The sequence below is a fragment of the Phoca vitulina genome, unplaced genomic scaffold, assembly GCF_004348235.1.
Source record: "Phoca vitulina isolate PV1807 unplaced genomic scaffold, GSC_HSeal_1.0 scaffold8, whole genome shotgun sequence".
Lineage (NCBI taxonomy): Eukaryota > Metazoa > Chordata > Mammalia > Carnivora > Phocidae > Phoca > Phoca vitulina.
In genome coordinates this window covers 66,382,166-66,409,498 of record NW_022589711.1, presented here as the reverse complement: position 1 = coordinate 66,409,498, position 27,333 = coordinate 66,382,166, and the positions used below count along the sequence as shown (strand labels likewise).

Sequence of the window (27,333 nt, the reverse complement as noted above, 5' to 3'; positions counted from 1 at the left end):
CTCATCAGATCTGCATTTTAGAAAGGTAACTCCAGTGGTAAAATAGAAGATAGATAAGAATCATTGAGACCAATTAGAGGGCTACTGCCATGGTCCCTATGAGAGAGAAAGTAGACTAGAGAAGTGATAACAGGAATATGGTGCCAACATTGGTTAGCATGAACCATATAGTTTTCTGGAAAATCCATAGCTGAGGCAGGTGCACAGATTCTGCTTATCTATACTAAGTTGGAGTTAAGTAAAGGATCCCAAACTCATGGGATTGTTTCTTCTCCTAGGTACTCTATGAAGGAGAAAACATTTCCCTTTCATATTATCTAATCTCTACCTTTTAATCAGAATTAGCAGAGATGTGATGTCACTTATCTACCTGTGACTTCAATGCCACCAGATCCTTTGCTTTTTGGTCCTTCTGCATCCAGTGAAGACCCTTGAATGTCTTGTCTTCTGAGTTCTGCTCCAGTATCTGACATGACTCATTCGTGCTTCTCTATAGCAAGTCTGTGAGAACAATGCATTTGCTCAAATCGGCCTTTGTTTTCTGAGCCTTTATTTCCAGCTGTGGATAGGAAAGATATTATTCCCATTAAAGAGAAATCAAGTGCATCAATAGGAAGTAGGGAAAGTTTTTTGAGAAAATCATTTTATGTGTGTATATCTAATGCAGGTCAAGACTTTGTTATGGTAACTGGGTTGGTCAGAGAAAAGGTGATCCTAATTTGGGGGGGAGGCAAAAGACAGGCTCATTTGCCTTCTTCTCTATTCTTAGCATAGGTCTGATTTCTGCTTTGCCCAGCCTCCTTTCTCTAACCTCATTTGTTCCTCAGCCTAAAAACACCTAAGATGTATACTGTTTATTTTTCACCTAAGTATTTTAACCAACATTTAATTATAATGTTACAAAATAGCCTTCTATTTTTGATGCTGGGAACAATAAATTGCAGCCTATATTATCTCTATATTTTATAATAAATTTTTGAATTACAAAGCAAGTCACTGGAACATTTCTCAGGGTGAATAAAGGCATTATTCTCCTCAGAGCATTGCCTTGTAGCTTAGCATCTCTTGGTGAGAGAGAACCCAAAAGAAAATTTTTCCTCACAAGGCTGGCAAGGAAGAGTGCTTAAACCCAGGATCACATTCTCCAAGCCTGGAACTTTACCAGCTGATCCCCTTGGCAAGTTTTATCAACTGTTCCTTATGTTGCCACTATATTTTATGTATCCTGAAGGGACAGAGGAAAGGGCTGAAGAGAAATACAACCAAAAAAGGCAAAACAAAAACAAAACAAAACAAAACAAAACAAAACAAAACAAAACAAAACAAAAAGCCTTGCTGCTCCAAAGGGTGTTGAGCTATTTCTTTCTTAAGTGCCGAAGGATTTAAATCTGACAAAGAACTCCCCAGAATACAAATGAACATTTCATGCCCCAGCACCTTGGTTAGAAGCAGATACTATAACTAGGAATTTGGTGAGGTTTGCTTGCAAGAAAAGCAAAGCCACTGGAAGGAGAAATCCTGATGTTTGGAGGACAAGGGAGTTTTGGTTTCCCTTTTCTGATGGCCAAACAAGGTCAGAGTCACTGCCACCTGTCTTTTTGCTTACATGACAACAATTTTGCTATGGAGGATGTCAGAAAAGAACTGAGGGAGAAAGGGAATAACAAAAGAAGGAGATCTTTTTTTGTCACATTCAGGACAAAGATATTTTCCTTCAGTGTAAATTCAGCTAAAATATTCATAATATTTGAGGAATAACATTTCAGATCATGTTACCCCTGAAACCACTGGATGATCACTGACGGTTCTTCCTGGAAGGGCAAGATGAGACAGCACAACAGGTCTGGCCTCTCCTGTTTTTGAATCCCAGCTCTGCCTTTCGATACATGAATGGACTGTGTTGAGTTTGTTCTTAATACTTACTGCAATTTGGCTCTCCTTGACACAAAGAGAATAACATCAGGAAAACCTAACATACTTCCATTCCTTTCTCCTGATTTGGTTTCTCTAGCTGAAGTGTCAGAGAAGAGCAAAGCAGTTTCAGGTCACTACTTGCTTTCTCTCTAAACAAGTAGGTGGGCAGGGATGCTTAAATTTCAGCAGCATGTCTGGCTGCCTGTGGTGATTTTGCTGGGTCAGTGCATATCCTTAACATAAAATTTAACAAGCAATTGAGTTGTTTATGTTGTTTTTTTGAAATGTCTTTCATGCCATACCAAATGGAGAGAAAAGAGAAGAAGACCACAAAAGCTATTGAATTGCAGCTCACTCAATGAATATAAAAAGAAATTGCACAGAGGTGAGGAAGCAGGTGTATTGTGAAGTTGGACTTTTTCATGAGCATGAGTAAAATTCGGGCTTTAAGCCAAATGTTTTTCAGATGAGAGTTCCAAAGAAACTTTGGCTGTATATATTTTTTTCAATTCACGTGTTTTTATTTATAAAAATAACATATGCACACTGTTGAAAAAAATGGAAAGCAAATGAAAGTATTTTTAAAAGTCATCAGTTACCCCATATTGTCTGTTAAATTTTGTTATGTTTTTCTTATAAATTTTCTTGATATTTTACATGGATCATAGTAGGTATTTAATTTATAATTATACTTTCTTCCTCTACCCTATTAAAGTGTTTCTGTTGCTGTTGAAAACTTTTTCCACTCATAATTTGAGATAGAATCACATTTGTGTGCTCCTTGATAGATTCACATAGACACACCAGATAAAACTTCATCTCTATTTTGTTGGCAAAAACAATGGGGCCTATAGAAATAAAGGCAGCAGAAGAGGGGTTCAATAAATTATCTACTAGTTTATATTACGTATTACTTCCAAGTGTAAGAAAAAGTTGTCTGAAATGTTATAAAATCAGGTAACAGTTACCATGTAGTTCAAATTTGTTATAAACTAGCATCCATTAAAAACCTGTGATTATGCCTTTCGTTTCAGTCATACCTCCAAAAGAGAGAAGATGTTGACTGCCAATAAAAGGGATTTTGTTAAAAGGTATATTTTAAGGTCAATCTTATGATTCTAATTTAATTGTACTGGCTGGGGCGGAGGCATTAGTGAATGTAAATAGTTCTCTAGGTAATTTTAATGTGCAGCCAGGATTGAGAAACAATGGTTAGAGTTTGAAGAACAGGTTATATGTGAGGGGGGAAAAGTACAGAAACTAAAATCTGAGAAATTTAGAATTTAAAGGAAGCTAGATGTCTTACATTAATAGGAAACTGAAGTGCGATAATGTTAAGGATTTTGCCTTAGGTCACCATGTTAGTGGCAAAGCCTGGATGAGAATCCTATTTTTTGATTCCCATTGCTACCAGATGTGCAGTCTCTTATAAGTCATGCCCAACAGATACTTGTTTTGTTGTTGTTGTTGTTGTTTGTTTTATTTTTCATTTAATGGAAGATAATACCTTGCAACTTCAGATTGTGAACTATGGCTAATTTATTATTTTTTTATTAAAATCTTTTTTCCTCCTTAATCTCTTAAATAAGATGTATTAGTTCCATTTTCTCCTATCTACATTTCCTATATTTATTTTTTTAAATTTCAGAATATGTAATTTATTACAAGGAGTTCATCTGCAAAATAAGTCCCTTGCCCATGCTTTATTTATTGAAAGGGAAATCCATTTTATAATGAGACAAAGAGCCCACAGTGCAGGCACAAGAAGTATTTTTGTTCTGCTTTTCTTTTTCTTCCCCAGTGTTTCTTTCTCCTTCATGCTTCCGCAGACTTTGGCCTACCCCTTGAATGCAAAATGAGATAGTCCTTTAAACATTTTCATAGCAGTCGTGTAAGGGGTATGAATTTGTCTTGTAGATAAGTTTCTTAAGCATGGATTGATTTAATAATATTATAGGTTTTATAATGGACTGAACTTATAGAAATGCTAATGATCTTTATTTTTCTATCACAGGTTTACTGAATGTCTGTTCTATGCAAAGTATAAATTGTTTCCAGGGTAGCATCATAGTAAAAATAGAAAGTATTACCATTTTGCCATTATGCTTAACTTAGACCTTGTTCATATCACTTTTATTATTTCTGAAATATTTACAAAACCAATTAAATGCTGATGTGCACCCCTATCCTTTGACACCACTATAATACATACACACAAAAAGATAATCCTATTGACCCAAGGCCCTATGTGACTTTGTTTTTCTAGTAGTATGATTGTTTGTACTAAATCATTTTTCTGTGTTGAGTTTTTTTTGGTTTCCTTTTGGTTAGCTGTGCATATTTTCAAGATCACTAACTAGGATGAAAATGGAGATGCAGAAAAGAAATGTTTTTTTGTTCACTTGTTTAAGATCTATATATTTTGAGAGAACAAGTGTGCAAGAAGAGGGGAGGAGCAGAGGGAGAGGGGAAGCAGACTCCAGGCTCCTCTCCACCCCCAGCAGGGAGTCTGAGGCGGGGCTAGATCTCCCCACCAGGGGATCTGGACCTGAGCCAAAATCAAGAGTCAGATGCTCAACCCACTGAGCCACCCAGGCACCCCCAGAAAGGGGGGTGTTTTCAATAACAAGCCTTCTAGCCCACCTGGAAATTGAACGCTGACTTTGGTCTCATTATTGAAATCCATCAGAGCTAGCTAATGGAAAAGAATAATAATAAATCATCTGTAGTTTGGAACATTGGGAACAGTGAAATGTGTAAAAAAAAAGTGGGTGGGGGGAGATTTTCAAGGACTTCCATATATTTAAAGACCTCTATTTAAAAGTTAGAATAATTCCAGTAAGGGGAGCATGGGAAAGGTTTTCACTAAAGAAAGTTAAAGTGTGTAGCTATGACATTAACTTCATTAAAGAAAACACATATGTATATGACTATTTTTACTGCATGCAGAGTATTGTTACTATAAATACACTGTTAGAGTTCGTGTTTCTACTATTCTTGGTCTTTCAAAAAAATCCCATTGAAACGTGTGGACTTAGCAAGAGACAGAAATCTAGAGACTGTAGAGCATAGCTGAGAGAAGATTCACGTACACATCCCTCTCTCCCCCTTGGCTCTTTCGGTTGCAAAGCGCTAGCCATCTTTGTGTTCTGATGACTGGCAGATCTGATGGGCACTTTAGAAAAGTCACCTGGTGGTTTGAAATGGCGGCATGGAGACCAGAACAAGCACTGACTCTAATCAGCCGCCGTCTTTAGGCCAGTTTCTTCAGATACCAAAAGAAGTGTTCACCTAATTCCTACTATCTTTTCCAATCTGGAAATACCAATTCTAAATTTAAGATAGGGACCTGAAGAATAATTTCTAAAAGTTAATAAATGTATATTTGTTGAGGTGTTACTATTACACATTTCACCATGTTAGTGACTTAAATTTCTTAATTTAAAAACAGAAAAACATAGAAGGTCATCCAAGGAAAGCAGATATTTTTCAGCTTTCTCTCTTTCTTAGTAAATGAGGAAGTGAGAGTTGTTTTGCAAACAGTGCACAGTCTGCTGGCGTGTCATGTAATTATATGGAAAGAGACTGAAATAATCATTGTTGAGCTGGATTACATGTTTTGGACATTACCGAATGTAGCTATATAAACAAAATTCTGCAGTCAAAACAAACAAAAATTTACTGCAGTCGGATTAACATAGGAAGAGAGTTTTGTTAAGTAGAAAATGACCTAGGATGACTTGTTATTCTGTTGGCCGTAGTTTGTGTTATTGAACTATAATCATAAAAACACTGCCAATTTTTAAATCAAATATGGCATCTTTCATGGTTACAACTGCTTTGTTTAATAAGTATCTTTTTCAGCATATACCCATAAAAGGTGTAAAAAATAATACTTATTTTTCATTTTATAACTACACTGTGGCTATGTAATTCATAAAAGTGGTGAATATATATGAGTTTCTATTATATTTTTTAGAGTGAGTTTATAAAGTATAAACTCACAAACTATTTTGAAGAAAATCTTTCAAGTACTATACCTGTGATAAAATCACAGAATGGTGGAACTCAGAAGCCATTGAAATAATCTAATTGAACTTCCTCACTCCCTGTTTAAAACCTTAAAGATGTCTCCTGATTATCTTTAAAATAAAGTCCAAATTCTTTGGCATTAGATTAAGATCCCCAATGACCTTCCATTACCTTGTCACACTGTGCAAAGCAAACATTTTAGCCAATTAACACCAAACTCTTTAGAGTATCCAGTTAAGGAGCAAGGAGTTCTTCATCTGCCTGCATTTGAGCATGCTTTTCCCTAATGTTTGAAATAAGCTAACCTTCTTCTTGACTACATTTTATCTTTGAAGGTTAAACTCAGAGAGTACTTCTCCTAGGATGCCTTCCCTGAAACTTCAATCCATTATTTGGGATTAGCATCCTGTACCTGCCTCCATTTTATCATTTACTTTATTTTAAATAAAGTTTATTTCTTCATAAATGCATTAAAAAACATACATATTTTATATAACATATATCTATATATGCATAAATTTAATGTTACATATACACACATATATGTGTGTGTATCCATCCTTCTCTCTAGATTGTGTGCTTAAGTAAATTGTTTCTCCTCTTTCTCCATACACAAACATACACACACACGTATTTATATACACTTGTGTATTTGTACCTTCATGTATCTTCTCTTATTTGTTTGCTTCTCAAACACTGTATTTTATTCTTCTTTGTCCATGTATAAGCAATAACCTGTAGCTCAATAAACATTTGTTTAACTGTTATAGATGAGGGAAGAAAGGATGAAAGAATATCTAAGACATTTGCCCATGGCCACACAGGTGGCTGTGATAATTTAGTCAGAACATCTTAAGCTATGGCCTTCTTGATTACTGGTCTTACAATCAATTATTAGTAGTAGTTATTTTGCATACTTCGTCTCCAAATGATCCTATAAAGATTCTCTAAAATATTCTGGACATTTTTGAGTAACAAAAAGGCCACCTTTTTCTTTTTTGCATGGAATTTTTGATCATGTATGATTCTGATAAATATGCAAAGACACTAAGTTCAAATAAACAGGTATTAAGTATCTAAAGTCATACTATGCACTGGATACAAAGTTTAATAACATACACTAATATAATAAATAATAAAATAATAATAAACATTAGCATTTTTGAGCAGCTGCTGTGTGCAAGCTACCATTTTAAGGGTTTTGCTTATTATATTATTTCATTTAATAATACTAAATAATAATATATAACTATTACAAATATAGGTATTTTTAAAATATATGTTATTTATAAGAATATAATAGTAACAATACATCCTAATACTCTGTGTGCATTATATCAAGATTCCAATAAGATACGTAAGAAGCAGTGTCAGAGAACTAAAATTCCTGTTTGAAGTTACCATAGTAGGCAGCAGAGACAGAATTCAAACCCAGGTCCAAAATTCCTACTTAATCTAGTGCACCATGCTGCCTGTATTGAGAGATTGGTGAGAATTGCTGCGACCCTTCAGATTTGGTTATTCTAGCAAATCACAATGAAATAACTTAATAATTGTAGAGTGTGATATGGTTATTTGATTAAAACTTTTCCTAAAAGGCAAATAATAATCTAAAGTGAAGTAAAAGTTGAACAGTCTGCTTTTCCTAAAAATACTTTATAAATGTGAAATTTGTTAAATTATGAGTATATATGTATAACTTGAGAGAGAACGGAGTCATTTATAAAATGTTGGTCATAAATTTAAAGGAAATAAACAGGTTTTCTTTCTCTCTCTCTTATTTTTTTTTCCAATTTGAATCCACCTTCAGTTGATTCATAATCAATTAATTACCATCAAGTGACCTGAGGGCAGCAGGAAATTGGGTCCAAATTGAAAAGCAAAAGGGGGCAATTTGTTTTAACTCTGAATGTCTAATGTTCAATCGAAGTTTAATCAGAAGTGACCCATTGTTTGAAAAGTAGAACATCAATGTCTTTTTAATTTCACTGTCTTTAAATGAGGACTAGGGAAAATTAAGATAACTGATTATTCTCAAATGAAAATTAAGGAAAGATGCTATCAGAAATCAAAAGCATATTTTCTTTCTTTATATTTTAATTCATAAACGAAATAGTCTGTTCTGTGTTGAGGGTAGGATAATTTTTTGAAGTCAAACTTACTATAGTCTTTAGAGACTTCTACCAAGAGACAAATGTAGCATACATGTTTTATCCATTAGGGCTACAATAGCTCTTTTCTTTAAGACCTATTTATTCAATTAAATGGGATTTTTGCTTTAGTCAATTGCAGAATTAATTTTGTGTCTTTATTGATTTCCAAATGAATAAATGGAATGAATGATTTAAATGAATGCATTTAGCTAAAGGAAAACATTGCTCCAAACTATAGATATTCCAGAAATAATTTTCAGTCCTGAAATTAAATCCACCTGTGCTCCCTGTGATACATAGGGAAATAAAGACTTTCGTTTAGCCTTTAGTAAGTAGTAACAGGAATAGAAAAATGTAATTTGCCCAGGGATATCTAACTGTATTAATGTAAAGTCATTTATATGTTGTTAAATGAAATGTCAATGGGGTGGGATAGACGGGGAATGGGGAGGAGGGTGGGGATGGATTTAAACAATTAATCACTTCTCTTCTGAGAATTATGCTCTTCTGATTTCTCCACAATTTTACCTATACTGGGCTTAGTATTTGACAAAAAAAAGATTTTAAAATAATAATAAGAGTAATATAATGGATGGTAAAATTTCAGACGGCTAATATTCCGGGTTTAATTTCCTTGGGTGTTTTCACCCAGATTATGGAACATGAGGTCATGACTATATAGGTAATCTCTTCCTATTTCTAGCAAAAGGATTTTGAAGGACTGGAACATCTCTCCCAGGATTTGAATAATGTATTTGTTTCTCCTTAACCTGATGTTTAGATTCTTTTGCCCTTAACTTTAAGACCTTTAAATCCCTCATTTCTTTCACAGTTGATTAAATACAGCCCTCAGAAAAGCACTGACTGACTGTTCAACAGAAAGCTTTTCAGAAGGCTAACAGGCTCTGACCTCAAAGAAATGCTGTTGTTAAATTGACTTGAGACCTTACCAGAGAGACCAGGTTTTACTAAAGACCGTATTAAAGTTTGGATTTCTCATTATTGAGAAAACTTCTTTTCCTCCAAGATCAGAGAGTAACAGTTTTGTTTTTTTCTTCCTTTTTTCACCTTGCAACTTATTTGTGTAAGTCCTGCTGCATTCTCAGTGATACATAGAATATTAATCGTGTTACGACGCCACCGGGTATGCGGCTCCCCACCCCCCTGTGTGGCCAGGATGCACTGATGCTGCTGAATCAGCTCTAACTGAAATGTGATAGAAAAGTTGGTAAGCAGCTGCTGCCCTGAGACCCCATGAGTGCCTTTCCCTTGTCGGCTGTGGCTCCTCCGGGAACCTACTCCAGGACTCCCGCTGACTGGCTGTGAAATAATTTATAATCACCTGTTACTGCATCTGATATTTAAGAGAACACTGATCTCCCAAAGAAAGGAGGCAAGTTGAAAAGAACATTCAGCTAAACATGCAATGACTTGAGTTTATGGTATCGCCTCCTTAACTTTGTGGTTATTTAAACTTCATAGGAAAATGGAGAGAACATCTCTATTGCGAGCTCAGTCAGTATAAGGATCCATAATATTGTGGGGAGTTTTATTTTCATATATTCTGTTCTAAAAACTGAAATATGATAGAATAGTGTGTGGATTTAAAATTACTGAAGAAGATATGAATTCCCAGGCTAAGAGAAGTTCAGGGCAAGCAAATATTTTAAATCACAAATTACAACATTAGGCACAGTTGTAGATTTTATTCATATATGAGATGTATATGGGCTGAACAGGGATTTAGTGTTTTTCACCTGCAAAGACTCTAAAGAATGTATGTTAATACTATACTATATTGTAACTTATAAGCAATATATCTTATAATGAATGATTAAGTGCGCAGATACTGCCTGGGTTCATTTCCCAGTGTTACTGCTCTGGTACAATACTTAAACTCACTGTGCCTCAGTTTCTTCATCTACAGAGTAGAGTAATCATAGTATTTACTATTTTATGTGGATTTTATGAGGATTAATTGAGGGTATTTTGCAGTGTGCCTTATTAGCATTATATATTATTCACTATTACATACAATATTTGTACTGCATATTATAGAACATAAGGATTGACATAATCTCTACTTTCAGGTATAACTATATGTAGATATTTTCTTTACTTTGGGGAAATCTACACATAAATACGGGTCTTTGGCTTATAAGTGATTCTCAAGGGGAGTATAAAATCACACATCCCTCCCTAATACTTCACCCACCTAGAGCGGGCATGTCAGAATCTCCAAAATAGCCAAGACATTTAATATTTATTTTAAAATGGTACTTGGCTTAAAAATATTTAGGAACAATGGCTTAAATTGCAAGACATCTTTCATCATCAGATTATATTTCAGTGGTAGGAGTGTTATGACCCTCTGCTAAGTAGTGTTTAGCATATATATTGAAAATCTGTTAAACCTCCTACCAATCAGAAAATGTGTATTATTTTCACATTTTGCTATGTAGATATTACTTGTGTGGAAGTGTTTCAGGTAAGTAGTTTATTTTTATTGTTTTATATTCATGAAGATGGCTACTGAGCTTCTTAGGCTGTATATTATTGAAGTAGTAGAATTGTATAGTTTGATACAGGGATATAAGTACAAGGCATGTATAAGGTTCAATTGACCAAAATTGAAATTTCTGTTTTCACACAAGGTACACAACCATGAAAAATTTGAATAAATGCATTGAAAATATTTTTATCTCTAAATCTGGCATGATGAAAAAACCTAAAGGATTTAATCAGTACTTCTTAGATTTTAAATTTTTTTGAGGACAAATGAATCGTAAAATAAGAATGCTGAGACTGACATAGAGTGCCAACTTTAACTTTGCCAGTTAAGTACATTAAGACAAAACAAAGACCAAAAACTGTCATCTACTTTCAATTCATTTCCTAAAAGGAAAAATGTTTTAATATCAGAAGACAGTTGAAAGAACATAATTTTATTAAAAAATAGCTCTTTAATTAACATATAGTTAATTTTATGAAAATAATTACTTTGTAACATTATGATCTGTCTCATTTTGTTATGGAATTGGACTATAACACCATTGTATGAACTGGCATTTAATGACCACTGGATTAAATGAGAATGAATGAGTCATATGTTTGGGCTAAAATCCTGCAAATGAGTAAATATGTTTCCTTAGCAAATTTCTTCATCCTTCATCATAAACCTCAGTTTCCTTCATCTGCAAATGGGGGACAATAATACCTTTCTGACAGAGTTGCTACTTGGATTAACATTTCTAGGAATTATTCTGAGCATTTTATATATCTGAATTCATTTAATCCTTATGATTTTATGAGTAGATTGTTATATTCATTTTGCAGATGAGAAAGCTGAGGCACAGAGAAGTTAGGCAACTTACCACATATCAAGTATTCAAATAAATATTGTTAAGCATTCAATAATATTTATTAGTTCTATGTATTTATTCTATATTTATTATACTGTAGAAGGATTCTTTATCATTTATTTGCCATAGACAAGTGTTAAATATTGTATATTATACAAATAGTTTCTATATAATTTTTCTATATAAATTTTTCTATATATTTCTATATAATTTCTATATGATATAAATATATTTCTATATAATATAGATATATTTAATATAATTTCTATATTTCTATATAATATAAATATATTTATACATTTTATTCTAAATAAATAAATATTGGTATTTTAAAATTAGTTATATTTATTTATTTAATGCATGTACATTTATTATATTTATGTTAAGAACGTTGTTACTACTGTTACTACTGTCATTAAAGCACATGTTTTGTCAGATGTTATTCTTTTATTCTTAAGGGTAGCACAGCTATGGAAACATCACAAACCCTACTCATTTGTTTTACTATATGGAATAATTAATGTTCATTAAGAAAGTTTAATGGTTTGGCAATATCTATTAATCTTAATTATTTACCATCAAATTATTAGCTAAAGGAATTTATTAGGAAATATCTTAATTTGTGGAACAACTCTAAGAGTCTTTTATTGTTTTCTTTTTGTTGCTACAACTTAGCTTTCCCTGCTTCCTGATCTGTCTAGAACGTGTGATGTAAAACAAAACATAACCACAGACTATTTAATGATGCATGGTGTGTATAAGATCAGCATACATTCAATGATTAGAGATGAAAGAAGGCAAGATATATAAAGGAAATTAGTTGAATGAAAGTCTAAAATATGAAGATTAGGGGCACCTGGGTGGCTCAGCCAGTTAAGCGTCTGCCTTCCGCTCAGGTCATGATCCCAGAGTCCTGGGATCGAGCCCCACGTTGGGCTCCTTGCTCCTTGGGGGAACCTGATTCTCCCTCTCCCTCTGCCTGCCGCTCCCCCTGCTTGTGTTCTCTCTCTCTGTCAAATAAATAAATAAAATCTTAAAAAAAAATAAAATATGAAGATTGGATCCTATGAAAGTATTTTTTTGGCATATGAGAACTTCAAGATCAAAAATACATCATAAATTAATTGAAATGATGTGCATTTTTAAGACTTGTATTATAATTATTATCCCCTCTTAAAAGAACTTTACAGGAAAAGACAAAATGTTTAAAGAACATGCACACATATACACACACACAGAGGCAATTTTTAGATTGGCTTTCCAGGAACTGTTTTGCAACTTTTTGAAAATCATTTAACCATTTGAATTTTCCATGTTTTACTTTGTGTATCTGGGTTAAATTAATATTTCTAATGGTTCATTTAGGTCTCAAATTAGGATGCTATCTCAATATGAATAGAACCATAAAGATACCTTGAATATTTTAAATATTTTCAATAAAGCCAATGCTATAGACTTTCCTAGAACTTGAAAAAATAATTGAAATTAAAAAAATGGGTGAATTCAGGAAATAATGTCCTAATATTGTTCCACATTTGACCCTTGGATTGTTACACTTCTGTTTAAACTCCACATTATCTCAGGTCTGTTTTACTTTGAATAGTAATGAGAAGGTTATGTTTCAAAAATTATGGCTGTAATTACCTTTTCCCTCAGCCCAGAACATTATGAATGTTAGTGCCATTCAAAGCCTGCAAGTGTTTTAATTTCATATATTAAATTTAAGTATTGATGTGTATATTCTCTTATTGCAGAGAGGAGACTATTGCAATGAAAGAAGTGCATATGGGACTTCTTAGATTCAATTTTATTTAGTCTAAGCAGGGAGTCTTTGATTATATCCTTTAACTGTGCATAGCATTTATGCTGCTTATGTAGAGTAGAGTAAGTCTTGGGGGGAACTGGAACAAGAGGTGGGGGAAATCCTTTTCCACTTAAATTCAAAAAACTAAAATCTTTGGCTAAGGGGAATTTTGGCAGTAAGGAGTAGGTATGGCATAGGAATGAAAGTGTGGGCTGGGAATCAGAAAAATCTGGATTTGAATCCAGGCCTTCCCACTTAACTTATGGTATGACCTTGAGCTAATGTGTGGAACTCATTGGTTCTCAATTCCCCATTTGTAAGGAGAGGGTCATCATAGTTTCCACCTTAAAGTTATGTATGTAGATTAAATATTATTGTATTCATCCAAGTCATGCTCATTAAGTACCAACTACACAGAAAAGATGTGCAGAATGTTTTTGTCTAGATCAATACCCATTAAACTTACATGAACTAAATATTTTAAATTATTATTTCTCAAAAAAATGCAAAGGGTATATTTTGGTATGGTAGTAACTTAAAGTTTAGTCAACTCAATGTAGTCTAGAAATGAATTAAATATAACCTTATAGTGTTTTCTTTACATTGTATATGTACTAACACTGTCTTCCACCATATTTATATCCTACCCTCATTTCAACACCTTTCTCTCCAGTGGCTCCTCTAGGTACAAATCAGTTTTCTGGGTAATTTTCCTGAGCTTTTAATTCCTTCCCTTTAAGACTATGGTCTATTTATTTCTCTAAGATTTCCCTGTTTTTTTAAATATCTTTTTATCTTTTGGGTGCTTTCTCTCACATTAAAAATAAGTCCACATTGATCCTGTCAATGTGGGAGAGAGAGAAGCAGGCTTCCCGCTGAGCGGGGAGCCTGATGCGGGGCTCGATCCCAGGACCTTGGGATCATGACCTGAGCCAAAGGCAGACGCTTAATGACTGAGCCACCCAGGTGCCCCAGGTCTTGAACAATATAGTCACTCATCTGGAATAAGCTTATATGGATAACTGACTTCAAAAGTTTAAAATTTAATTTCTTTTATCCTAAATCTTCATGTGTTTCTATATTTTCTAAGTTAATGAAATATGTCTCCACTTATTTTATCAAATCTAGGAATACTTGCAATCTTGACTCCTTTTTAAGACTGCCACACCCAATTAATTACCAAACACTTTATCTTAAACATTTTATCTTAAACATTTATTAAACTGATACCCTCCTCTCTATTTCTACTACTACTGTCCTGGTTTAGTCTCTCACATTTTCTCACTGTAGTACTGCAATAGCCTTCTGTGTAAACTCCCTATTCCCCATCATATCTTTTTAAAATTTATCCCCCACATATAAGTCAGTGTGTGCCATCCTCAACACATGCTTGAAAATATCACTTGCTCTATTCAAAACCCTCTAAGGACTTACTGTCACCTACAGAAATGGTTTTCAAACCTTAGTAGTTGTAGATTTTAAAAGAGAAATTTCACTAGGAGGTCCATACACAAGCACATATTTATAGTAATTTAAATTTCAAAACTCACTTTTGCTTACATAAAAAAAGCAATTCCTGACAAACGTGATAAAAATCAGACACCACCCAGTTTTAATGTAGTCCGTTCCTCCTTCCTGAGCACATTCATATGCTTTGTTCCTTTGCTTAATTTTGACATGAGCTCTCTGAGAAGGACCAGCATGTTTACATTTTTCAGCCTTATGGTTTGATGATACTAAGATTGAGAAATTAATGACTTACTCAAGGTTGTCTGTCATTTTTTACTGTTTTAATACAAAAGGGTTCCCAAGTCTTAAAAGACTCAGAGTATAGTAAAGAAAACAGAAATATAACAAAAACACAATGTAATAAACAATGAGGAAAAGTAAGTATAAAGTGATATGAAAACACTGACAAGAGCACAATGAACTCTGATGGGTTGGTGAGGATCCAGGAAAGCAATTGTAGAAAGAAGCCTCATAACCAGATGGAGGAAGAACATTTCAGGCAGATGAGAAAATGGCATAAGTATAAGAACAGAGATAGTAAAAGTAAGTGTGGGTCCAGTTGGTGAATAGCTTGCTATGCTATAAACAGAAGTTATATGGAAATGGTATGAAGTAGCTATGGGAAAGAAAGAATTATTCAAAGGTGAAAGAAAAAAAGGGTAGGACTTGTTTGTGAAATATCATACTAATGAATTTAAGCCTTGGTCTATAGTCAGTAGGGACCATAGTTTGGGTAAAAGTAATAAATAACTAGACTATAGCAACGGATAGAAATTTGTAGAAAATTAAATATATAGGTTAGAAGGGAATCGGCTAATGCTGTTCTGTGGTACAAAGGGTGAGAGACATTGGAGCCAAGAATGGCATAAAATTTCAAAAAATATATATAAATATAGGCAAAATATAGATATGATGCTATCATCCAAGATAAGAAATGAAGGCAATAATTGGGGAAACACATGATCACAATTTGGAACATAAGCTGATACATCTGAAGGATCTCATAAACAAATAAAAACAATGAACTAAAAATAGGGATCAAGTATGGAGATAAAGATTTGGAAATTACCATTTTGAAGATGGTAGTTGAAGCCAGAAAAGTAGATAAAACCACTTAGCTGGTGAAAAAGAGAAGACAGAGTAGACCCCCTAAAAATGATAGTAAGATTAAAAAAAAAAAAAGGAAATCCAGTTCAGGTAGAGAATAATATACAAATAGAGAACCAGCAGGATCAAATCAGTGACATTAGACAAAAGAGTTGAAAGAAAGAAGGTGTCCTAAATATGGTGAAATGTTACAGAAAGGACAAGTAAGTTAGTGACTGGGGAGAAAAATGGAATTTTACACCATATCCTAGATAGATTTTTCTTATCAATATCCCTTCTTCTATAATATTTTTATTATGATCTCCAGGTGGCAGACATATAATGTTAAGTTTTTCATATATCTTGATTTACTCTTTTATTTTAAGCTATCAATAATTGTTCTAAACAAAAGTCCTTTCTAAGTGGTTAATGGTGCTTAACTTCCCTCTTCTACAGATGGGCCATTATTAAACAGCCATCACTCAGAGTTAATGTAATAGTAGTAGAAAACTTTCACAAAGCATATATTGTTCTTTTAATCTTTTCATTATTTTTATGTCAGATATATAAATACCTGTCTATGAGTGAAATGTCATATATATACATATATATGTATATGTACACACACGTGGGTGTATATACACACACGTAAAGAATGGTAGTGTCTTAATATTTTAAAAGACAGTGATATTTGACGTATTGTGTGCTCAAATCCCATTAGATTAAACTCCATGAGATTAAGGATCGTGTCCTGCACTTAGTGTAGTAAATGGCATGTAGAAGGGTCACATGAGTGTTTTTTAAATAAATAAATGAGGCAGCAGAAACAAAGAATGGTATGGTAAGAGAGGTGAAGGAATAAGAGAAAGAAAGGTATTACATTGGAGGATAAGGCTCATATGGATAATTTAAATTAACATGTACTGCTACTAAATAATTGAAAGTTCAATAAAAACCTCATTAATTATAACTCCCTATTTATCTTCCATGGGATTATTCAATTTGAGGTGGGCTGATATTTTACCTTTGCACTATTTATGAAGTTTCGTTTTGCTGAGTAAACTAATAAGATAAAATTATGTCAAAAAGTTCATTTAAAACCACTCATGAAACACACTTTTTAAGGACTTCAAGCTTAAATTATTAAATGAAAATGAATGCTGCAAATTATTCATGCCATTTTTTTACTAAAGTTGATTCAAAAATATCTCTCTTTAGAAAAACAAACATATCTAAATGCAAACTATGCCCTGTCTTTCATAGGATCATAGAGTGGTCTTTGGATTTCCTTTAGTTCAGCGTCCTACTGTAATTACCACCACATCACCACCACCCTTACCAGCATCATTATGAGATTTATTGCTATTAGCCTCATCATCAATGTCATTGATGTAGTATCTCCGGTGTGGCAGGCATTCGACAGTTCACAACATCTCTGTGAAGTAGATGCTATTTAAGTTTTTTAGAAGTGTAACTAATCCTTTGGAGACTAAGGTATTTAAGATGACATAATTATTAAGTGGCAAAACCAAAATTTTAATGTATTTCTATGTTGACTGCCCCAAATACCTCCAAAAAGCCTTATTGATAAACACAATTAAGTTTATGAGACCTGCTGCAGTGAGGAAGAATAGCATCCTGACTAAGCGTTTTAGTTTCCTAGGGCTGCCATAACAAAGCACCATAGATTGAGTATGCGGACATCTATTGTTTAGTGTGGTATCAGAGGTGGTGTCCTGGGATGTGTGACAAAAAAATCTGTCCCAAGCCTCTTGCCTAGCTTCTGGTGGTTTTCTGGCAATCTTTGGAGTTCCTTGGCTTGTAGACTCATCACTCCAATTTCTGCCCTCATGTTCACATGGTTTTCTCCCTGTGTGCACATCTATCTCCAAATTTTCTCCTTCTGGAAGGACACTAGTCATATTGTATTAGGGACCCACTCCATTCCAGTATCACCTCATTCTAGATTAGGTAGCTACATCTGCAATGATCTATTTCCAAATAAGATCAGATTCTGAGATATTGAAGGTTAGAACTTCAATATATGAATTATTCAACCCATAACACTGAGTCTTAGTAGACTCTCCAAATGGGGAAATTAAGGAAGGATATTTATGATATTTTAGCCTGGTTGTGTGGTTTTATGTTAAGCCTTAAAAAGTGGAGTACTGGTTGGAATTGGGCAGAGTTTCTGACTAATTAGTTTTAGATTGGAGGGCAAAATGAGGAGAGGAACATAAAACAGTTATAAATAAATTATAAATAAGCTGTTTGTCTAGATAGATAAGCTGTTTGATTCACAATTTTATTATCCAAAAGTGGGTATATACTGGAGAAAACAGCTAAATTACTTTTGTTTGATCACAGTATTGTTCAAAATAGGGGATGAAGAGTATGCCTGATTACAGCATTGTTTAACTTCTAGGGAATTGCTAATATGTTGGTTTTAGTCCTCATCTGTATGACTTCAGAGTCCATCAACTACATCGTCCTAACTTTCTTTCTCATCATTGATATATCCCAAAGTAGTCTCTGCTACTGCTGGATTGCTCTAATAAATAGCTTTATTAAATAATTCTAATAGAATTCAGTTTAAATTTGTTACCCTGTTGTAGTCATTGCTGGTTAGATTTGGTTGAATCTTTCTTCCCTACGATACCCTTCAGAAAGATTATCTGTCATTCAATAGTCTACATATGTACATATCCTGTCCCAATTCTTCTATTTTCTAGACAAATCCTAGTTACTTCAGGTTTTCAAGTAAAAGCTATATTTATATGGTAAGTAATAATCATTTCATGGGATGTTAAGAATGTTGATAACTGCAAGATTATTATTTTGGATAGTGTCTTAGTCCTTTTGGACTACTGCAACAAAGTATCACAGACTGAGTGGCATAAAAAGCAACAGAATATAATTTCTCACAGTTCTGGAGGTAGGAAGTCCAAGATCAGGGTGCCAACATGATGGAGTGAGGACTCTTTTCCATGATTGCAAACTTCTTGTTGTGTCTTCACATAAAGGAGGGAGCTGGGGAGTTCTGTGAGGCCTCTTTTATAAGGGCACTAAGCCCAATTACAAGGATGAATCTCTCATGACCTAATCACCTCCCAAAGGCCCCACCTCCTAATATGATTACTTTGGACATTAGGATTTCAATACAGGAATTTTAGATGAGCATGAATATTTAGACCATAGTAGATGATAACATTGTCAGCATCCTGTGTCTTCTTACACCCTGAAATTTGTTTAACCTGGAAGTACAAAATGACTAAAGTTTTTCTGATTAAAAAAAGTAAGTTTCTCTGATTTCAACCATCTAAACACCAAGGTTCTGATACAGCCAGCATGCTATCATTTTATTGGAAGCATGTGGAGCCATAAGACCAGTCTATCCAAAATATCTTACTATTGCTTTGAAGTGAGTTTTGCAATATTTAAAATGTCATGCATACGTTTGCCTAGGCTTTTCTAGATGGTAATCATGTTTATCAAAAACATTCCATCTTTCCAGCCTTAAAATGTAAAATTTAATATATAAATCAGAGAAGAGGTTTCACTATAGGTTTTGTCATCAAGATATCTTGCTTTACACATAAGCCTGCATTTGAGAAAAGGGAGGGCTGCAAAGAATTATCTCCTCTAAATAAAAAAAAAAATTCTTTTGTAAATAAAAATAAGAGTTATAGAATTCTACTCATTTTAATTTATAAGTGTTCTGCAGTTGGTTAATTAGATCAGAATGAAGGCCAACAATCAACAGAAAACTTAAAGCAATTTAGAGTCCTTTTGAATCTTTAAAGAAAATCCAATAAGCACTTGAAAAACAAAATCAATGAAGAGTTTTAAATGTTTCTTTTCTGATTTTCCGCAGGGTCCAAGTTTTCTCTCTGAGGCACTTTTCCCTAAACGTGCAACAAAAATTGAAGAAATGGATCCTTTTTTCAACCTTCATGAAACCATTACCAAGGTAGGAGATAACTGCATTCATGAGCAAGTTGGGAAAGTTTTGGGGTTTTTTTGTTGGTAGATGGAGAAAAGGAAAATAACCAATCAAGAGAAATCTTATATTTTCATTTATAATAAATACTTGAAAAGATTTTAAGTACCTCCCATTACTTTACTAAGGAGTAAGGATGATATACTACTCAATCAAGATCATACAAAGCAATAGCATGATTTGTATTCAAAATCAATCCTTAATAAAACAATTAGGGTTTTTTTTTTTCTTCCTTCATCTGGAAGTAGATTTGTAGTATACTCTCGAGTACACCCTTTGATTAAGGGCAGTATAAAATGCATCTTTGAATTTATGTATCTTCAATGTTTTGTTTCAATATTTAAGATACTTGGTTGTTTGTGGTGGTACTTTTTAGTTGTAGTAAAAGAAAAATGGCTCCTTAAAAGAAATAAAAAGACTGCATTTATAATAAATGTTTTTACACTGCGATGGTGATTCCTATATTTTTACTTAAAACTCTTAACTGTGCATTTATAATATGGAGAAAATTAAATTGTACAGTATAGAGTAAATAAATTTAATGTTCTGACATCATATGACATCATACGAATTTTTACATTTACCAACTATTTGTTTAACCTGTCATAACCTCCCTTTTGGGGATAGAGTTTATAGAGAATATTGACATTTCAGCACATTTAAAATAATACATATTTATATATGCTTAGTTGAAAGACTGAATCATTCTTAAATCTTCTTAGTGAAATTTTACAAGGCTATTTTTCTCCTTCAGAAAGAGGAAATGTGATATAATGAACTGAAGTCAATAAGTGGCAATAGAATGAACTCAGAATACAGACTAGGATTCTAGGTCTACCCTAACTTTTTTTTTTTTAAACTGTGAATTTATTTTTTCTGAACATTTGAAATAGAGGAGTTTGGACCACATTTTACTTAAAATTTTCCTAAGCTCAAAATATCTGAATCTTAACTACATTTATACCTCTTTGCTTTGTAATTTATTTCACTTCCTTAATTTAGTTTCTAATGTACCCATCCTTTATATCCATTTTTATTTGGATATAGCAACATAGAAGTGGCCCCCAAATAATAGTTCCTTAGTATTCAAAATATTAACTATATTCTTTTTTTTTTTTTTTTTAAAGATTTTATTTATTTATTTGAGAGAGAGAAAGCATGAGAGGGGGGAGGGTCAGAGGGAGAAGCAGACTCCCTGCTGAGCAGGGAGCCCGATGCGGGACTCGATCCTGGGACTCCAGGATCATGACCTGAGCTGAAGGCAGTCGCTTAACCAACTGAGCCACCCAGGCGCCCTAACTATATTCTTAATTATTGTAGAGATGACAGATTGATAGATAAAAATAGATATCTATATATATCTATATACCTATTTAAATGAGTATATGCATCTGCATACGTTTAGATGAAAGTGATTTTGTGTGCATGTGTGTACATTCATTCAAATATTCTGAATACTTAAAATCTAGGTTTATTTACTTATTTTTAAGTGAAGCATTAGAGGATTTTAGGGCAATGGAATAGTAATATTTTCTCCATTTTTTTTTGCTTTCCTCTGGATCAGAGAACTCATTGATTTTTGTGGAATGAATAATTGGAGACCCTATTGATATCAGGTGTATAATGAGAGGTGTAAACACACACGATTCTTGCTGCATGATGTCTTGGACACACCACAACTCCTAAGAGCATGTTGGGAAGCAGGGATGGGGGCAAGAAGGGAGTAGGGGAACATGAAACATAACCTGAACATACATATGAGGTCAGTACGTAGTGTGAAACACAGAAAGTCAGAGACTGTTTGGGAGAATACACAAATTTGTGCGCAGATATTACCACAGGGTCTATATTTATTTTCAAATTTATTTCATATGTAAGCAGATATTAACCCATTAAATGGATGTTAGAAAAAATTCTATGTCTATGAAGAAATAAAACATGCCTAAGTGCCAAAGTAAGTGACTTCTGACACTTTTTATGACCAAATATATTTATCTAATGTTGGTACTCTTTCCCCAGTCATCATGTTTACCTATGGTAACACCTCATGTTGGAGATATAGGCCAGGGAAAGAAATTGTGCTTCAGAAGTTCAATCTTAGTGTACCAACAGGAGAAACTGGGGAATCATGAAAAGAAGTACTTAATAAATACTTTAATAAATACTTTAAGGTCAAATTTTCATTAATCAACAACAAAATAAAAATATAAATATGGTGGAGTTGACTAGGCACATGACTGGGAAATATGGAGTGTAGATTTTACAACCTTGGCTACCAACTTGTTATTTTATTAAGTAAAACTGTATTTTATTTTCTACACCAGAAAGGAGGACACTAGTAATGGCTTTCCTCACTAGTGAGATTGAAAGATGATGTATACATTTTCACTAGAAATGCAATATGGATGTAGTTGAGTATAATTATTAACACATTAAAAAATATGAGTACTGATGTCTTCAGATAGACTCTTACCTGCATTTTCTAAATTTAGTTTTCACTTTAAAGAAAAAAAGAATAAGTTAGATATGAAAGCATATGATTAAACTGATTAATTAAATGCTGAGAATACACTGGTAAGTTAGTGTGTACAAATGGAATATATAATTTAATTTGTAAAAGATTGAGGCCTTTAGAATGTTTTGTTTCAGTAAGAATAGTAGTGGTATTATCATAGTGTATCATGTATTTAGTACACTCATATTTCACAGAGCAGTGTGATATTATATAAATAGCAATGGACTTTGAATAAAAAGATCCAGTTAGGTATAAATTCTGTCACTGTGAATTCTGAAAACCTGATGTGAAGTAAGAGAAATGCTTTGGAAAATGATAAAACACAATTACTGATATTACACCAATTATAAAACATTTTTAAAAATCTGTATTAATTGAAATATTGAAGATTCTAGTTATTTCTCCCAATAAAAGTTTGAATTCAATACACAGCATTATAACACATCACATATTTATTTAACCTAATTAAATAAATATAAGAAGCATATACATCTAATACAAATGATCATGTAATGTAATCTATTATCCTTTACAAGTGAGTAACCTTGTATTCTGGACCTTTGTTATAGATCCAAATATGATTTATGTAAAAGTAAATTACAGTTTCCAAGCATTAAAATGTTAAGAATTTATCAATGGTGTTTTTTTTTTCTGAATTAAAAAAAAATGAAAATAAAGAAACTGCACTCATACATGGGATAGGAGCTATGAGTCTTAGTATGTAGCTCTCCAATGCTGTCCTGCAGTGCTTTAAAAATATTTTTTTTACAAAGTATGAATTTATCCTGGCATTTGTCTTTTTGATATAAAGCATGGAACCTAAGAAAGTAATGAATGAGGCTCAATATTGATGCTAAAAGGTGTAATTCATCATTGCTTCAATGACAGTCATGTGGTACCATATAAAGTTGCCAAAGGGCAACACATACTGCATCGATGTTGAAGATGTTTTCTTATCTTCTATAATTACCTTTAAAAATAGCATTTTTTTATTATTAAGGAAGCAAAACTAATTTCTCCAAAGACTACACATGCATGAAATACCAATATAAATCTTAGCTGCTTAATCCTTTAATCAGTGAATAAAAATCTCCATGGATTTATGTTTTGAAATAGGCTTATTTCTCCTTATCTACCTAGGAATTGTCTAGTTATGTTTCTAAACCTTCAACATTTAGCTCATAAATTGTTATTAGTAATCTAAGTATTCTAGTAGCCTATTATAAGCCAAGGATGAAGCAAAACACTTGAAATATAAAAACAATACGTGAGAATGGGTCCAAGGGAGTAAACAGGTAAGGAAATCATTTTAATATAACATACTAAAAGAGTTGATGGTGATATAAACAAGTTATGAGAATAAAGATGATGGAGTTCATGCTTCTGACTCGGAGATTTGAAGAATTCACCAGAAAGGTGACATTTGAAGAATTTAAGAAATATTAACTTTATCTTAATGTCAATGAGCTTCTCTTGACAGTTCTTTAAAAAGCAGGCTGTTGGTGGTATTGGGTGAGAAATGATGATATGTATTTTGAATAACAAAAGACAGATTTAAGAGACATTTTTAGGTTTCAACAACAGGATATATGATTTACTGGATATAGGGTATGAAGCAGAGTGAAGAGTAAAGGACAATTTGAATAGCTCCACTTTGGGCAAAGTTGATATTATTGAATTAACCAAATTAGGTGTTGGGCTGAAGAAAGTGATAGAGTCTAAACTGGACATGTGTAATTTTGGATACTTAGCACATCTAGACAAATATGTCATAGGAGCAGTTGGATACATGAGGTTGGAGCTCAGGAAGAAATAGAATCCAATGCATTAGCTGATGTAATAACCACTTGTCACATGTGGCTTTAAACTAAAAAAATAAATTAAATAGAACTAGAATTTAATTTCCTCAATATCATTAGCCACAATTCTCATGTTTAGTAACCACATATGGGCAGGGGCTACTGCATGGGATAGCACAGATTATAGAACGTTTTCATCATTACCAATAGTGCAGATGATGTTACCCTGACAATATTCATGCAGAGAAGCAAGAGTGACAGGGAGAGGATAAAAGACCCAGGGCAGAATGGTTTATGCGCTCCACAGGAAAAGATATATTATAAGAAAGAGGAAGCGTTCAAAAGCATATCCTCCCACAACCTCACATCATCGAGATGGTTACTATTAAAAACAAAACAAAACAAAACAAAACAAAACAGAAGATAACAAGTGTTGACAAGGATGTGGAGAAATTGAAACCCTTGCGCACTGTGGGAATATAAAATGGTACAATTGTTGTGGAAAACAATGGCAGTTCCTCAAAAAATTAAAAATAGAATTATCGCATGATCTACCAATTCCACTTCTGGGTATATACCCCACAGAATTGAAAGTGGAGTCTTGGAAACATATTTGTACATCCATGTTGATAACAGCATTATTCACAGTAGCTAAAATGTGGAAACATCCCAAGTGACCATAGATAGATAAATGGATAAGTAAAATGGGGTACATATATACAATGGAATATCATTCAGCCTTAAAAAGGAAGGAAATCCTGACATTGGCTACAGTGTGGATGAAACTTGAGGACATCATGCTAAGTGAAATAAGCCAATCACAAAATGACAAATACTATATGATTCCATATATATGATGTACTTAAAATAATCGAAACCAAGGAGAAAGAAAATACAATGGAGGTTGGGGTTGGAATGAGGAATTTTTGTTTAGTGGGTATAGAGTTTCAGTTTTACATCTTGTAAGTTACACAAGGTATAAGAGTTATAGAGATGATATTGGTCCTGGTTACACATTATCAATGTATTTCATACCACTGAACTATACACTTAAAAATGGTTGACGGTAAACTTCATGTTATGTGTATTTTACAACAATATTTAAAAATTCAGAAAAAAAAGTATATTTACCCAATCAACTGGTCATCCACTGTAACTTCTGAACCACTTATTTGGAATTTGAGAATTCTTTTTTCTCTTCATTTATGCCTGATCCTCAGTTCTTTGCCATTATCCATAAAGAGTTCACATGACTTGTTAACCATTTCTTTGGCCTACTTTTTTTTAAAGATTTTATTTTTTTGTTTTGAGAGAGAGAGAGCAAGCACAGACGGGGGGGGGGGGGGGGGGGGGGGGGGGCAGAGGCAGGGGAGAAGCAGACTCCTGGCTGAGCAGGGAGGCTGACGAGGGGCTTGATCCTGGGACCCTGAGATCATGACCTGAGCCAAAGGCAGATGATTAACCGACTGAGCCACCCAGGCACCCCTGGTCTACTTTTAACTGATGTAATATCCTGTATTTATTTTATATCTTTTTGGATTTAATATATCTTATTAGCATTTTCTTGACAAATTTTTGCCATAACACATGCTCAATAAATGATGACTGATAACTGTACTTTAAACAAAACACTATAGCTATGTTGAGAAGGAAAAGACTTTTATTTTTTTTCATTTATTTTTTTTTAATTTTATTATGTTATGTTACTCACCATAACATACATCATTAGTTTTTGACGTGGTGATCCACAATCCATTGTTTTCATATAACACAGTGCTCCATGCAGTACCTGCCCTCCTTAATACCCATCACTGGGCTAACCAATCCCCCCTCCCCCTCCCCTCTAAAACCCCATTTGTTTCTCAGAGTCCACAGTCTCTCATGGTTCATCCCTCCCTCCGATTCCCACCCCCTTCATTTTTCCCTTCCTTCTCCTAATGTCCTCCATGCTATTCCTTATGTTCCACAAAGAAGTGAAACCATATAATTGACTTTCTCTGCTTGACTTATTTCACTTGGCATAATCTCCTCCACTCCCATCCACATTGATGTAAAAGTTGGGTATTCATCCTTTCTGATGGCTGAGTAATATTCCATTGTATATATGGACCACATCTTCTTTATCCATTCATCTGTTGAAGGGCATCTCGGCTCTTTCCACAGTTTGGCTATTACGGACATTGCTGCTATGAACATTGGGGTGCATATGGCCCTTCTTTTCACTACATCTGTGTCTTTGGGATAAATACCCAGGAGTACAATTGCTGGGTCATAGGGTAGTTCTATTTTTAACTTTTTGAGGAACCTTCACACTGTTTTCCAAAGTGGCTGTACCAACTTGCATTCCCACCAACAGTGTAAGAGGGTTCCCCTTTCTCCACAACCTCTCCAACATTTGTTGTTTCTTTCCATGTCTATTTTTGCCATTCTAACTGGTGTAAGGTGGTATCTCAATGTGGTTTTGATTTGAATTTCCCTGATGGCTAATGATGATGAACATTTTTTCATGTGTCTGTTAGCCATTTGTATGTCTTCTTGGAGAAGTGTCTGTTCATGTCTTCTGCCCATTTTTTGACTCGATTATTTGTTTTTTGGGTGTTGAGTTTGAGAAGTTCTTTATAGATCTTGGATACCAGCCCTTTATCTGTAGTGTCATTTGCAAATATCTTCTCCCATTCTGTGGGTTGCCTCTTTGTTTTGTTGACTGATTCCTTTGCTGTGCAGAAAGTTTTTATCTTGATGAAGTCCCAAAAGTTCATTTTTGCTTTTGTCTCATTAGCTTTTAGAGATGTATCTTGAAAGAAGTTGCTGTGGCTGATGTCAAAGAGGTTACTGCCTATGTTCTTCTCTAGGATTTTGATGTATTCCTGTCTCACATTGAGGTCTTTCATCCATTTTGAATTTATCTTTGTGTATGGTGTTAAAGAATGATCGAGTTTCATTCTTCTGCATGTGACTGTCCAATTTTCCCAGCACCATCTAGTGAGGAGGCTGCCTTTTTTTCCATTGCATGTTTTTTCCTGCTTTGTCAAAGATTATTTGACCATAGAGTTGAGGGTACATATCTGGGTTCTCTATTCTGTTCCATTGGTCCATATGTCTGTTTTTGTGCCAGTACCATGCTGTCTTGGTGATCACTGCTTTGTAATATAGCTTGAA

General features: G+C 33.7%; 1 protein-coding gene across 1 annotated transcript in view; it reads left to right on the top strand.

Annotated features, from left to right (window-relative positions):
- The window catches only part of NAALADL2 (N-acetylated alpha-linked acidic dipeptidase like 2), a 1,292,620-nt gene that overhangs the window by 1,113,419 nt on the left and 151,868 nt on the right, over positions 1 to 27,333 (top strand). The window contains exon 13 of the mRNA XM_032407181.1: positions 19,735 to 19,830. Within this exon, the coding sequence (XP_032263072.1) occupies positions 19,735 to 19,830 (96 nt within the window). The remainder of the gene's footprint in view (positions 1 to 19,734; positions 19,831 to 27,333) is intronic.